At 43.2% G+C, this 13,727-nt stretch overlaps 1 protein-coding gene across 6 annotated transcripts; it reads right to left on the reverse strand.

Moving 5' to 3' along the window:
* Nucleotides 1-1,191: 1,191 nt before the first annotated feature.
* On the reverse strand, nucleotides 1,192-12,786 carry ehmt2 (euchromatic histone-lysine N-methyltransferase 2). 6 transcript variants are annotated; one of them, XM_028963573.1, is made up of 28 exons: nucleotides 12,483-12,723; nucleotides 12,229-12,280; nucleotides 11,995-12,147; nucleotides 11,727-11,914; nucleotides 11,547-11,625; nucleotides 11,330-11,412; nucleotides 11,050-11,208; nucleotides 10,813-10,884; nucleotides 10,591-10,708; nucleotides 10,381-10,497; nucleotides 10,018-10,157; nucleotides 8,447-8,590; nucleotides 8,033-8,316; nucleotides 7,497-7,751; nucleotides 7,259-7,341; nucleotides 7,039-7,145; nucleotides 6,814-6,936; nucleotides 6,384-6,548; nucleotides 5,896-6,000; nucleotides 5,219-5,373; nucleotides 4,935-5,102; nucleotides 4,669-4,813; nucleotides 4,391-4,468; nucleotides 4,188-4,303; nucleotides 3,906-3,992; nucleotides 3,730-3,808; nucleotides 3,296-3,471; nucleotides 1,192-2,301 (listed from the first exon to the last, which is right to left on the reverse strand). In XM_028963573.1, exons 3-28 carry the CDS (start codon nucleotides 12,119-12,121, stop codon nucleotides 2,121-2,123), a joined length of 3,534 nt encoding a protein of 1,177 aa, XP_028819406.1. In that variant the 5' UTR covers nucleotides 12,122-12,147; nucleotides 12,229-12,280; nucleotides 12,483-12,723; the 3' UTR covers nucleotides 1,192-2,120. The 6 variants fall into 6 exon arrangements, with proteins under 6 accessions (XP_028819406.1, XP_028819405.1, XP_028819408.1 ...); XM_028963572.1 differs by lacking the exon at nucleotides 12,483-12,723 and adding an exon at nucleotides 12,738-12,780 and having other exon boundaries at nucleotides 1,193-2,301; nucleotides 10,465-10,497; XM_028963570.1 differs by lacking the exon at nucleotides 12,483-12,723 and adding an exon at nucleotides 12,738-12,780 and having other exon boundaries at nucleotides 1,194-2,301.
* Nucleotides 12,787-13,727: the final 941 nt, after the last annotated feature.

A 13,727-nucleotide genomic window follows, 5' to 3' on the forward strand; every position in this document is an offset into this window, starting at 1 on the left:
TTAGTATATAGGAGTTGTACCAAATACGTCAAGGGAAAAAAAGTTTCATTACATAATGAAACTATTTCCAAATGTCTATAAAATGGTCGTTGAGAACAAAAACTCAGGTGTGTCTCCTTTTCCTTGAAATGACCACACTGAGATGATGAGTCCAATTACTGCTCAGGAAAGGGGTGGGATCAGGTCAAAGTCTGATGGCAGGAGTCAGTCGAGAGGGGCGAGTGTCTGAACACGTACAAATCTACCGACTGTAAGGCGCTCTGGGCAAATACAGAATGCAGCTCCAGTGTAACATGTACAATTAACACAGTTTATAACCTTTAACAGAGTGTTCGCAAACCCTGGTCCAGCAGGAACGTCTGACGGTCCGTTTTTGGCCCAACCCACATCCTGCCACGCTCATTAATATGCCGTTAAGAAACACCTGGGCATAATGAAGGTGGGGTTCGATTGAAGACGTTTTGGCAGTCGCTCCTCCAGAACCAGGCTTGGGTGACTTGCTTTGACAGTACGTGAAAATCTTTACGCCTTTCACTGTCACTGCTGGGTCAAAACCGGCCAAAACACCTGCGGCTATTCATGAGGCTAGTAAATTCTCACAAGCCTAAATTGTACATGTTAGACTGGGTCAACAGTTTACATTTATCCAGACTGATGTACAAGCATTTGTTATAGGGACAGTCCCCCTGGAGACACTCAGGGTTAAGTGTCTTGCTCAGGCGCTGATGACTGATATTTTTCCTTTGTTCTGGTTTAATGAATACCACGCATTCAATTGTGACATTTTGCACGTGAAATTAACAAAGAATTTAATCTCAGCATGCTTAAAGAGTCACTTCCTTGTTCATTTTTTTCATGGTCCCACTCGTTCAAAACGACATGTTAACAATGAGTGGAATATAATAATTACATTTTGGTATTGTATTATTTTCTCTTCAGTACCACCAGTTTCTTTGAAGCACAGGCAACAATACTGAGACTTTAAAGTATAAATTATTAACAGCCATCTGGAAGTCGATCCACACACTTAAGGTGCGAAAGGCCATGATAAACTGCATAATATATTCAGTAGATATTAAGTAACGGCAGGAAACAAATAGTCAGAAACATGGCAGTAGTAATCAGTACATGGACTAGGACATTATTTGTATTATCCTGGGAGTATTATTTATTTTATTTTAAATACAGTATTCTGTATTTTGCCTGATTGAAAAAAAAAAAAAAAACTTACCATGCCCCAATTTATCAATGGATTTTTGATCAATATCCGTCTTTTCTTCAACCGTATCAATCATTCTCAAAAGCGGCCAGGTCTATGAGGGTTGGCCTGTCCTCAAAAGGACGAAAAAAAAAAAGAGGCGGATGTATGCTGAGAAAACAAGGCGCTACTGTGAATCCTTTCACTTCTCTCGTCTCCAGTTACTAGGCGATATAGTCACATGGGTACCTGCAACGAAAGGCATACCTGGCACCGTAGCCCCGCCCTTGCAACAAGACATTCCTTTGTGGCTCCATGTGAGAACATCGCAATAAAATCACAATGCTCCATAACAGTAACATCACAGCTTCTACAATTATGTACCAATCAAAAAACACCACGCATATTATACGCATCATTAATAATTACATGAGAGCTGAGACAGGCGTTTATCTATGAAATAGTAAATGTTTTTAATGGTGAATCTAAATGACATGAATAAAAAAAAAATGGACCAATAAAGAAGAAATAACTATGAATCTACACAGAACTGAAATCTGTGGTTTCCAATTGTTTTGTCCTCTCTACACTGAGCATCATACATCTGCAACATGCTGTAAGACCACAAAATGTGATATGGCACCAGGGTGGCACTGTAATATTTGAGGTTTTTGCATGTACTGTCGTACTACACCTTCAGAATAGAAGACACCAGTTTGTGTTTTGTTAAGAGAAACAAAAAAAACTATTACAGTGTTAATCCTTCATGTTTGTTGATGCCTAATAGACATGGACGATTCTCCAAGAGTCAGTTCCAGCAATCGTGGAAAGTAACAGCGCAGCAGGTGAAAAGTTCATTATTTCATGAGAAATTTCTCATCCGCGACACATTTGGGGAAAAGAGGGGGAAAAAAAAGGCGTGTTAGGAGTTCCCCAGCACGGTCACCCCCGATTCACCTCCCGACTCCGGGCAGGCCTCCATGCGAGCGAGCCGGCTCTGCTCCAAGGCTATAGCCTCTGCCGAGTGCTTGCACTTCTCCGAGCCACATTGGCAGGTGAAGTACTTGCTTTTGATGTCCCAGAAACGGTCTCCATAGTCAAACCTGTGTTATAAGACACAACAAAAATATATCTTGGAGCTATTACATCAAATAAATAATTAAAAGTTTGCAGTAATTTGATTAACTCTCATTCGCTCACTACCCTGAGCCCACAAAACCAATACTGTACTAATCTGATTGGAAACCATGAAACAAATCAAGAACATAAAAATAATAATAATAATAATAATATTATAATAATATTATAATTATTTCCTAGAATAGGGGATTTGAAACAATGATCACATGTCCAATATTAATACACTCTTACCTCTGAGTTTATGCTCCTAAAGATTCTTAAATAACAGTGTCATGTGAATGCTGTCAGTAGGACACACACAGAATTTGCCAGGATAGCAGGACTATCTATGGTAAGTCACACTCTCTACCGGCTGAGCTACATCTCCAGCACAAATAAAAATACATGTTTCTTAATTTTGTTTTTTAATCTGATTATACTAGTGTTGTATCATTATAATTACACATACAGTACTTCATGTAAATTAATTAATATTATATACTGTTTGTATTATAAATCACCAAAACTATTAAGAGAAACAAATGAGTTATTCGTAATTCTGTCTCTGATAAATTTCAAATGGCACCTATGAGGCCAAAATGGGCCCCTAACTAATAATAACTAATATATCTACTAATATCTCCTGATTTTCCATTTTGTTTAGCAATGCTTTTGGTGCGGGTTATGGTCAAAATGATTGTGTAAGGTTTTGCTGTTTCCACAGCTAATTTGGATAATGTGGTATAATTATTTTAGGTGGCCATATTTTTCATTTTCTTCTGTGTTCATTTACTTGGACACAATAATATATATGCTGATCCCTAGTCTCAAAAGTGTTATTTATTTGCAAGGGGGATAAATACATTTCCCAGTATTATGTGTTCATAGCACAAGCCCAGTGGAATGAAGATTTATTGGGATTTATTGATCGATTTATTACATAATGTAACACAGCCACTGGTGATGGGAATGACTGACCCCAGCTCCTGCCCTGTGAGGATGTCCCGGGAGCTGAAAAAGGCGATGCGTGGGAACCGCAGATCTTGGTGCAGCATGAAGACCCGGACGGGGATGATGTTGGGGTCACACAGGTGGTTGATGAAGCGGCTGATGTTGCCGTAATAACGCGCATCTATACAGTAAACCTCTCCATCCTGGAAAAAAGGCCACATGGAATCCCAATTTATTTCCCTATTTATCTAGTAACTGATGTGGTTTCTGTGTATTTATGAAATTCCTTTAAATATAAATAAAACAGAAAACGCATTATACTTGGAACTATACAACTATACACTGAACATTGTACTGTATGTTTGCACTTCATAATAAAAAGTTTGAAAAAAGAAAGAAAATAAATGGTCTTATTAGTAGGCACAAAGTGCTTTGAAGTGAGAAGCGAGAGCAAACAGTACCTTGTTGTCCAGGTCAAATAGGTACGAGTCGTCTTCTCTGACATCAGCTTCTGCATCAGATATTAATTCTCCTACATACCTGATCCATTGCAGAAAAAAAAAAAAAAAAAAGACGCAATGACATTACCCATAAAGGCAACTTTCTTTAAAAAAAAAAAATGAACAGAGGCTCTCACTCGCAGATGAAGCTGCCCTGGGGAATGTCCTGCAGCGCTCTCACGCCCCAGCCCATTTTCTCTGTGCGATACAGCTGCAGACGAACCCTGAGAAGGCAAATTCCAACCATCAACAGCAGCACTTCTATATTCATTATTTGGAGAAATAGAATCAGTATTGGACAGACCAAAACAAAGTATGGAGACTATTATTAAAAAAAAAATCCATAGGTCCCCATTTGAAACCTGATGGATAATTTTAGTTGGAACTGGTTTCATGTTGTACAACGTGTCACTTCTTACTTGATGCCCGCCTGCACCACTCTGTTCTTGCAGCTTCGGTAGCAAGAACAAGCCAGGTTACACTCGAAGATGAGAGGAGGCTCGATCTTGTTGAACTCCTGCAGCAGCCGATGGTCCTGGGGGCCATGACAACAATAGTGGTGACTTATTCTCAGATTAATGACCCGCCAACTATCTCCTGAAGTGTTCCACACAGTTTTTACCTTATCATACCAGCATCGGATACTGAGCTGCCCACACAGACAGTTACTGGAAGAGCAGTCGTCCAAGCAGCTGCAGTGCTGAAGAATAAAACAATCGTCTTAAAATGACTTCCAACACAACAGAACATGTATCTAGTGACCTTCATGTCACTCATGAGTCACCTGTAAGTAGGGCCGGGCGATATGGCTTAATTCAACCCTTTATTGCATAAAATGACACAAATATAATGAATCTAAAGCATCTAGATCTGCAGTTGTCGACCACCGGCCACCCCTACCTGCAAGTGTGTGATGTTGCGGTCGATGTTCATGGCTGACGTCTCGCAATTCTCGGAGATGTATTTATAATCAGAGGGGCAGCCTTCATCATCCACAGCATTCACACACGGGATGGGCACGTTCTCGTAGCCCTGGGCAACGTCGCTGCAGAAAATGGGTGTGAATTGATGAACACTGAAGAAAAATCTTTAGCTTCCAACCAATCAAAAGTCATCCATGGAAAATTGTAAGAATGTTGAAAAGTGTCAGTATTTAGCATGTTTACCTGCATATGATCTTCTCCGTCCTGACAATGCGATTTGCTATTCCCCGGCGTAACTTCCTGTTGATCTGGAGAGCGACCCAAACCGGTGACTCATGCCGTGCTAATGTAAGAGGCGTGTCCCCTTCGCGGTTCATGACATCAATATCCGCCCCTCTCGAAAGAAACAACCTGAAGGTATTAACATTATGCAAAAGTCATTTTATACATATATACACACACACACACACAATTTTTTACAATCATGATAAAAATAAAATTACAATCACGGTTATGTTATCACTCACGTTACACAGTCCAGGTAGCCCTCCCGCGAGGCAATGTGAAGGGGCGTGTCACCGTGCGTATTGACCGAAGACAACGGGCAACCGGCGTTTAAAACGAGTTCGGCAATCTCTACGCTACCAGCAAAGGAGGCCCAGTGAAGACAAACATTCATCTCCTGCGGAGAAAGGCAGGCCAACGTCTTTAAAGCTGTGCACTTTCACAGAACAACGCAACATGGATTCCATCAGCATAGCAAAACTTTAATACCAATTATGAAGTAATAGGGAGAACTCTGCTCCTCATAAAAATAGAGAGCAGTAGAAAGAGAAAATCCTGCAGAAAAACAGATATATTTGTTTACCTGAATAATAATGACACATGCCTTTGAATTTGCAAGATACAGAGACGAGATTCACATATTTTTGTGCTTATTTGGAATCGAAGCATCACAAGGAAGTGTATGATCAAAAAGTGATATTGCTGTATTTGGCAAAATGGAACCTGTAGCATGCTTCTAAAATATATTATGGGGCTGTGGAGCCAAATGTTACCAGGCCGGGAGGTTTAAATTGAAAGTGATAATGATCTATATCTGATTAATTGTGGATGTTATGAATAAAATAAACTGCCCAGCAGTAGATTGTCCACCAGCATCTCCACACCTGGCAAATAGGGTATGGCTCAGGCGCAGACTGACCTTGTCCTTGAGGGTAACGTCTGATCCCCTGTCGAGCAGAGCCCTGATCACGTCAATGTGGCGATGCTCCGCAGCCCAGATAATGGGGGTCCAGCCTCCACTATCCTGATGAACACCAATCAACACAGAGTGAACGTCAGGTTTTTTTAAAATGTCAAATTCAGGATAAGAAGACGAGATATGGGATTGGCAGGTTCGACATAATATCTGTTATTGTATTAGACTATAGAACATTTTTCTGAAGGTGATTTGAAATGTCATCATTGGCAAGTGAACACACCAAAAAAAATTTATTATGAAAATCATAGTAATTCGCTCAACACACATGCTCAAGTAGTATGAAGCCCATGATCCTAGCCTGTTTATTATTCACTTAAATTACAATTAGTATTAAAATTATTAAGAATTTTCTGTCTATACTTAACATCAAGTCACTACATCTCCAACACCCACACAGATAAAAGCAGGTTAAAAACAGACACACTGACTTGTTGGGTGTCGTCACCCCGCCCTGAGCCCAAGAGCGTCCCTCCTCTGGCCCTCTTCCCCACCTGTGCATTAACGTCCACCTGTCCCGTTCCCAGCAGCAGATTGACCACGTCCAGGTTGCCCAGCTTGGCTGCATGGTGAAGCCCCGTAGACCCGTCCTCCTCCTGGTTTAAAAAAAATACGTATATTAATAATTGATTTCAGTAAATACAAAGTACAGCTCCAATACAGGTAATAGAAGGAACTGATATTAATTGTTTCTCAAGGATTACATACATCACATTAGACGTGCAATTAAAAACATATGAAATTTGTTCATCTTTTGTGACTGCAGATTAAGTAAAAGCAATTGTAACGTGAAAAAGATTTATTAAACGCATGTGTCGTACTGAAAGCCTGACTTGTTTAACCTTATAGATAGACACTTACGACATGGTAAACACAGGCTCCACTCTGGATCAGGAACTTCACCACATCGATGTGATTGTTGACAATGGCCTCTAGCAGAGGGGTCCTTAAGGTCTTGTCTTGGGCATCAACTTTAGCACCAGCCTAAAATAAACCAAAAATATTCTCACTGTGTGAGCCATTTGTAGCTCACTACCTACCAAGAATTGTGAGCCGGAAGAGTGGAGGTTCGAAAAAGAGAAGCACCTGTACAAGCAGGTAGCAGACCTCCAGCAGACCCTTCTGTGCGGCGGCGTGGAGCGCACTCCGGCGGCTCTGAGAGTCGGCCTGATACGCAGGGTCAATACCCTCCACTGGATAGAAAGAGCAGCAAACCTCTCGTTTCACACAGGAGAACAAATATATATATATATATATATATATACTGATGATTGAAACGATTCATCAGGAGCCTACTGAGACTTACTGAGCATGATGAGAACTCTCTGGACCTCCCCCTGCTTGGCAGCCGGATACAGCTGGCGGGGATGGAACCGCATCTTCTTCTTCCTGACAAGTAAATGAGAAAAGGAGACGTGATGTCACAAGATTTCTAAAAGTTTGTAAAAAAGTTAGCTCCTAAAATGAAAACAATCGAAAACTGACCCTGAACGTGGGATTTAGAAAGTCAAATGTTAATTTCATGTGTATTAAATGCCGCTCACCTCTCAGTCTCCTGGGTGAGAATGGCCCTCTGTAGCGCCACCCGCTTGTCTCCTGGAGGTAGTGCGCTGGGGCAGACAGGTTTCCCGTTGGGCAGGCAAAGGGAGGGTCCCACACTGTCCACGCCTCCTTCAGCTGGAGCGGCCGCGTCCGTTGTTGTTGCTGCTGCTGCTGCTGTTGTTTCTGCTGCTGGGCTGGGGGCCTGGGGCTCCTTCTCAGGGGGACGCTTGACATCTCCCCACCCCCGCATCCGTCCACTGGGTGATTTAGAAAAAAAAAAAAAAAAAAAAAAAAAAAAAAAAAAAAAAAAAAAAGGTCCTTCCCATGTTCTGTATTTAGAAAATAACTTGACTAAGCTGGTTAAAAATCAATAATCTGAATATTTGCTGAAGTTGGATTTTTTGTGTTTATGTATTGGCTGTGTTCTCCTGTCTTTGGTAACAAGAATGTTCTCAGGAGGCAAGCGCTCATTTGGAACAAATTGCCCCTGAAGGGCCATGGCCGGCCACCCCTTCATAAGCATGTCTGTCCTGCTCACCTGACGGGCCTCCCTGGCCGCCTCTCGTTGCCTACGGGCAACGGGTGAAGGGGTGGAAGTGGCGACGTAGTGGTGGAGGCGGATGCCGTGACGACGGTTGACGTCGATGACGCAGTGGGGGGGATGGTGACCTCCTGGGCCTCTGAGGCGTCTTCGCCACAGTGAGGGCAGAAGAGCATGGAGACGCCCATCCTCTGGCCACGCCTACTGCCCAGCACCGACACGCAGCCACGGTGAAACCTGTGAGCGATGTGCGGATCTGGACAGCACTCCAAGAATGTCCCCTGCAAAAATACAAAAGGTTGTACCAAGTTGTATCTACTTCATTTCATAGAAAATATATATTAAATGTAGTAAATTCGACTAGCACCATGTACACTGTGACTGACATTTTGTCACTTTAAAGGGACTTACTGAAACGCAGAAGTAGCCACAGCCCGGACAACAGTGATGTTTGACCATGTGTGAGCGATGTCCCTCACACAGAACCATAAGGGACACCCGGCTGGACGGACGCATGGTCTCCCCCTTCACGACAGTGTTTTTGCAGCCCACCAGCTGGGTAATAAGACAACATGGAAAAAAGTGAACACCTCTACACAGCAGACAACTAAATTTCTGAATCTGAGTAAGAGTAAAAAAAGATATATACACCAGAGGAAAGTTTAGACACACCTACTCCGTGGCGGTTATGGAGATCTTGTTCCATGTTCACATGTCTAGATGGTGTGTACTACATACGCTCTGTCCAGTGCGAACCTATTTGTTTAAACTGCCGGAAACTGTGAATTTCCCTCTGGGATGAGTAAAGTATCTATATAACTATCTACTAAAATTGAGCCATTTTGAAGAAATAAAATGCAAAAAACATTTAGTATTTGTTGTATCAGGAGAAAGTGAAGTATGTAAGATGAAACACTGATGAAAAGAGTCGCCTATTTTTACCTTCATGGCTGCTATGTTCACTATTGTAATCATCAAAAGCCACTTGATGAGATGATCAATAAACTGGTTGAATGATAAGAATGATACATTTTCAGCACAATCCTTCTTGTTGTTATCAGCCTCTGAGTGTCCAAATATCTACATCAGCTATTACGTTTCCTGCATTTGTGTGTGTGTTTCGAAGGGGCAGACTGAACACTAGACTGCTTCAAATCTGTTGGTCGCATGAAAATACATCTGTACTCGGATCAGGCAGCCATTCTCCTTCCTTTTTAATGAGAATTTTTATGCCGCTGCCAGAAAAATAACCAATGTCATTATGATATAATCGATTATGATATGAACTGCATCGGTGCAGAATTTTCCACATCTGCATCACAATTCATCGATTATAAGATTATTTTCAGAACCCCTAGTGGGTACTCACATGGGCTCAGATGAATACACAGAGTGAAGAGGTTAAGAAAGAGGGGCCGGATATGTGCAGTGGGATTTATTAAGAGCAGGCAGTGCAACTCGCTTCACCATCCAGCGACATGAAGGCATGAATGAATTGGGCCTCATGAAGGGATGAGTGGAAAAATAAAAAAAATTCCCTCTTCACGGGGTCTCTGATCCCAATCGGCTCTATTCTCCATTTTTGTCCCTGGCTGGTGGAACAACTTGCCCTGCTCCATTCGACTAGCCTAGACTACCACCACCTTTAAGAAACATTTGAAAACCCACTTGTTTAAAAAGTATTTCAGACGAGTCTAACCTTCATGCACTCACACAGCAACAACCAAAAATAATAATTTGTCTAGCACTTAACAATTCCCTAGCATGTTCTATTCTTGACAAGTTCGGCCTTATCAGGGTTCTTAGTTTTGTAACTCAAAATCTAAAGAAACCAAATGATAATTGCTGGTGTCTTCCTCTTGTAAGTCGCTTTGGATAAAAGACCCTATAATTCTATCGTTGGATTCTCTGTGATATTTATTACACGCTAGTTTAGTGAATACTGGTTGAACTGAAAACACTTTTGACAACAAAATACACACCTCTCCATTGATGCTCTCGGTGGCCATGCAGGTCCGATTGCCAGGGCCGCTCAGGCCATCCACACGTGGCGCTTCCATCCTGCAGCTGCAGAGTGGCAGTTCCTCCAGCTTCTCTGTCTCTCCACTGTCACTGCTGTCATCTGGAATCACAAAAGCCACAGAATCAGTCAACTGTTCCCACTTGTGGTCCTCAGCACAATTCTCACCTGACTCGCAGACATCCTCATGTACAAAAAAAAAAAAAAAAAAAAAAAAAAACCCGACAGTTCATGCCACACCATGGAAGATAGTACTTACTTATTCCCTTTCTCTAAAACATAATATCCCAAAGGAAAATGAGTCAATCGCCTACAAAACGCTGACCTGGCTGTGGCGAGAGTGTGAGGCTGTCTGCGGCAGCGATGTCTAGAGAGCCCAGAGGCACCTCCGTGTAGTCTCCACACCCACCTGCCGAAGCTGTCGCTGGTCCGGACTCTGTGCCTGAGACATCAGGGCATCAGCACCAAAACCCTGATTAGCCACGAGCTAGCGAATGTACATAATGTGTAACTTTAACTTGTCATTCTTTATTACCCCTTTCATCGGTTTCCACCACAGTGGGCTGCTCTCTCCCCTTGCCCCGCCCTGGCTGTCTCCATGGTGACTCGCTCCGCCTCTCCTTCGTCCTCGTATGCTGATCAGACCCTGAACTCTGGTCACGGGGTGAGATAATAGTTTACAATTAGTCCGTTTTTTCTTATACTTGGCACCCAAAAACTCTTCATAGACTTTTCCTATAAGCTGCTGGTCACGTACTTGGTCTGAGAGGTTTCCAGACTCCTCTTCACCCCTCCCACACTGCTGATCTTCTAACATGCCATCCTCAGACTGCAAAATCATTGTAATAAGCACATAAAATAAGAACGCGGTCATATAATAAAATAAATGTAGGATTCCATTTACAGAGCAATGCATACATTCCCATAATAATGCCATATTTATATAACCCACCCATAGCATTAGAAAGATATGTATGAGCTTATGCTGGGCTACCTTGCTGTCCGAGAACATGACGTCATCTCCAGCGTAGCTGTTGTACAGAAGATGAAAATCTTCCTCGCTGGCACTGTCGTCCAGATCTTCCAGCCAACCACTGCCATGGTCTTTGGCATCCTTCTCCGCAGCCTCAGGACTGGACGCCACACTCACGGCCTGCAGGTATGGACGCTTCCACTAGTAACCGCTTAAATAGTCATTTTTTACTTTTCCGGAAAGGAAAAGTTCCGATTATCGGTAATAATTATGTAATAAAGTGGTCAGCTACCCAACTGACCTCCGTCTCGTCTGGTGTGGCTGCCTCGACCCTCTCTTTAACAGGACTAGCCGTGTCAGCCCCCACCTTCCGTCGCTTCACACCTGACCAGATGAAAAGGTGAGACGGGGGTCACGACCGAACGCTACACCGAAACAGGCGCTAACGCATTACAATGAACATGCATGGGCACTCTGCAGAGGGATATGAAATGTGAGATATGAAATCTGCTAGCAACCTGTTCCTGTCTCCGGACTGAAACTAGTCATCAGCTCCTTGGGGTCCGCCGGAACAATCGCTTGCTCAAAACACCTCACCTGAGCAAGTTTTTAAGATTTTAAACAGCCGAAATAACTTTAATTTAAGGCTTGTACACGTTTGAATGCTACGTATGCGGTAGTATGCCGCCTTTGCCCACCTGAGTTGGGGGAGGCCGGTTCATCGTCTTGCGAGCTCGGTGGACCTTCGGCAGATGGAGAACAGGCGAGGCGGTCGACAAGGGCGAGGAGGAAACAGTCGCAAGGGTCCGACTCCCAAGGCCTGAGACACTCATTTTTGCCCTGTGAGAGGGCGATGATGAGGATGTCGAAGATGAAGATCCCTTCGCTACATAAATACAAAAATGTGTCAGTCGGGCAAAGCAAACAACAGAAAAAAGGAACGCCTGTGATGTGTCTACAAGTCACCTGTCTTCCCTGAAGAACATCTGGACATGGAAAGCGCGTCGCCGTCGTCCCCCTCCCTTGACTGGCTGTTCTGGCTCCTTTTTGACGGCTTCACCTCTGCTGGCACCATGTTGGCCTTTTTTGACATCCCAGATGTAGAGGGACATGGATCACCTGTACAACAGTGACAGTTTTGCTGCGATTTTACCACCGAAAGCGCAGAAAGCGTGCACTCGTGTGCACGTGCAAACGTACCTGGATCGGATTCATCAGAGCTGGATCGGTCCGACTTTCTTTCAGACAATTCCTACAAAACAAAGGCAAGCCTGTGAGTGGCGTCTGAATGCGGGCTGCCGGAGTGCCACAACCTGCACAACTCAAATTTCCTGAACTCTGTAAATACAGAATGTGCAGATATGACAGAAAATTTAATGCACGTGCAGCTTAGGTGCCGACCTACGGGCACCTGACCGGTGCCGTGCGTTTCTATAGCAAAAGGTGAAACTCACCAAAAGACATGGGCCCTTCAGCCTCACCGACAACGCAAAGCGAATATCTTTTACTTAAAACCTGTAGAGCTTACAGAGCTTTTCATTTAGAGGCATTGCAGCAGCGCCGTTCGCATTTCCCTTGGCGGACCGGCACAGAGCAAAGATGTCCGGTCGCCGCGTTGCTATGGAGACATGCATTTCGGCTCTCTAAACGACACCGATAAGTAACAATTGTGTCTTTTAATACACCATTTGCCATTGTTCGTCTCTCACCTCGTCCACCCGTACGGATACCGACATGTTCTTTTTGAGGGAAAAAAAAACCCAGACGTCTGACGTAAGCACGTCGCCGACGTAGGAACTTTGCGTCATGACGTACAAAAGGCGGCTTCGGCCCGAACAAAAGAACGGACGCGTGCACGGATAGCCAACTAAATTAACTAATTAAATAAAGGGTTAATTGAAAAAATATTAATAATAATAACAATTAATTTAGCCGTGCACTTGTCACTAGTGAATCATTACGGTAACAAAGGGTTTAGGTAAGCCAGCAGCCGAGATTTCATGAATGCATTAATGTAGCCACGCAATACAACGTTGGTATTATTATATGTATTATAATACTGGTGTTTTTGTTTATATTTACCCTGGCAAGTTGAGCGACAACCACCGTGCAAAATGAGAAATATATATACATATATATGCACACACATACATACACACAGTACAGGCCAAGAGTTTGGACCATCTCATGACCATGGCAGTGGTGGCCAAGCGGTTAAGGAAGCGGCTCCATAATCAGAAGGTTGCTGGTTCGAATCCCAATCCGCCAAGGTGCCATTGAGGTGCCACTGAGCAAAGCACCGTCACCACACACTGCTCCCCGGCTGCCCACTGTTCACTCAGGGTGATGCGTTAAATGCAGAGGACAAATTTCACCGTGTGCTGTGCTGTTGTGTATCACATGTGACAATCACTTTTATTTATTTATTTTTATTTACATTGGTAGATTCTCACTGAAGGCATCAAAACTATGAATGAACACATGTGGAGTTACGTACTTAACAAAAAAAGGTGAAATAACTGAAAACACGTTTTATATTCTAGTTTTCTCAAAATAGCCGCCCTTTGCTCTGATTACTGCTTTGCACACTCTTGGCATTCTCTCGATGAGCTTCAAGAGGTCGTCACCTGAAATGCTTTTCCAACAGTCTTGAAGGAGTTCCCAGAGGTGTTTAGCACTTGTTGGCCCCTTTGCCTTCA

The sequence above is a fragment of the Denticeps clupeoides genome, chromosome 20, assembly GCF_900700375.1.
Source record: "Denticeps clupeoides chromosome 20, fDenClu1.1, whole genome shotgun sequence".
Lineage (NCBI taxonomy): Eukaryota > Metazoa > Chordata > Actinopteri > Clupeiformes > Denticipitidae > Denticeps > Denticeps clupeoides.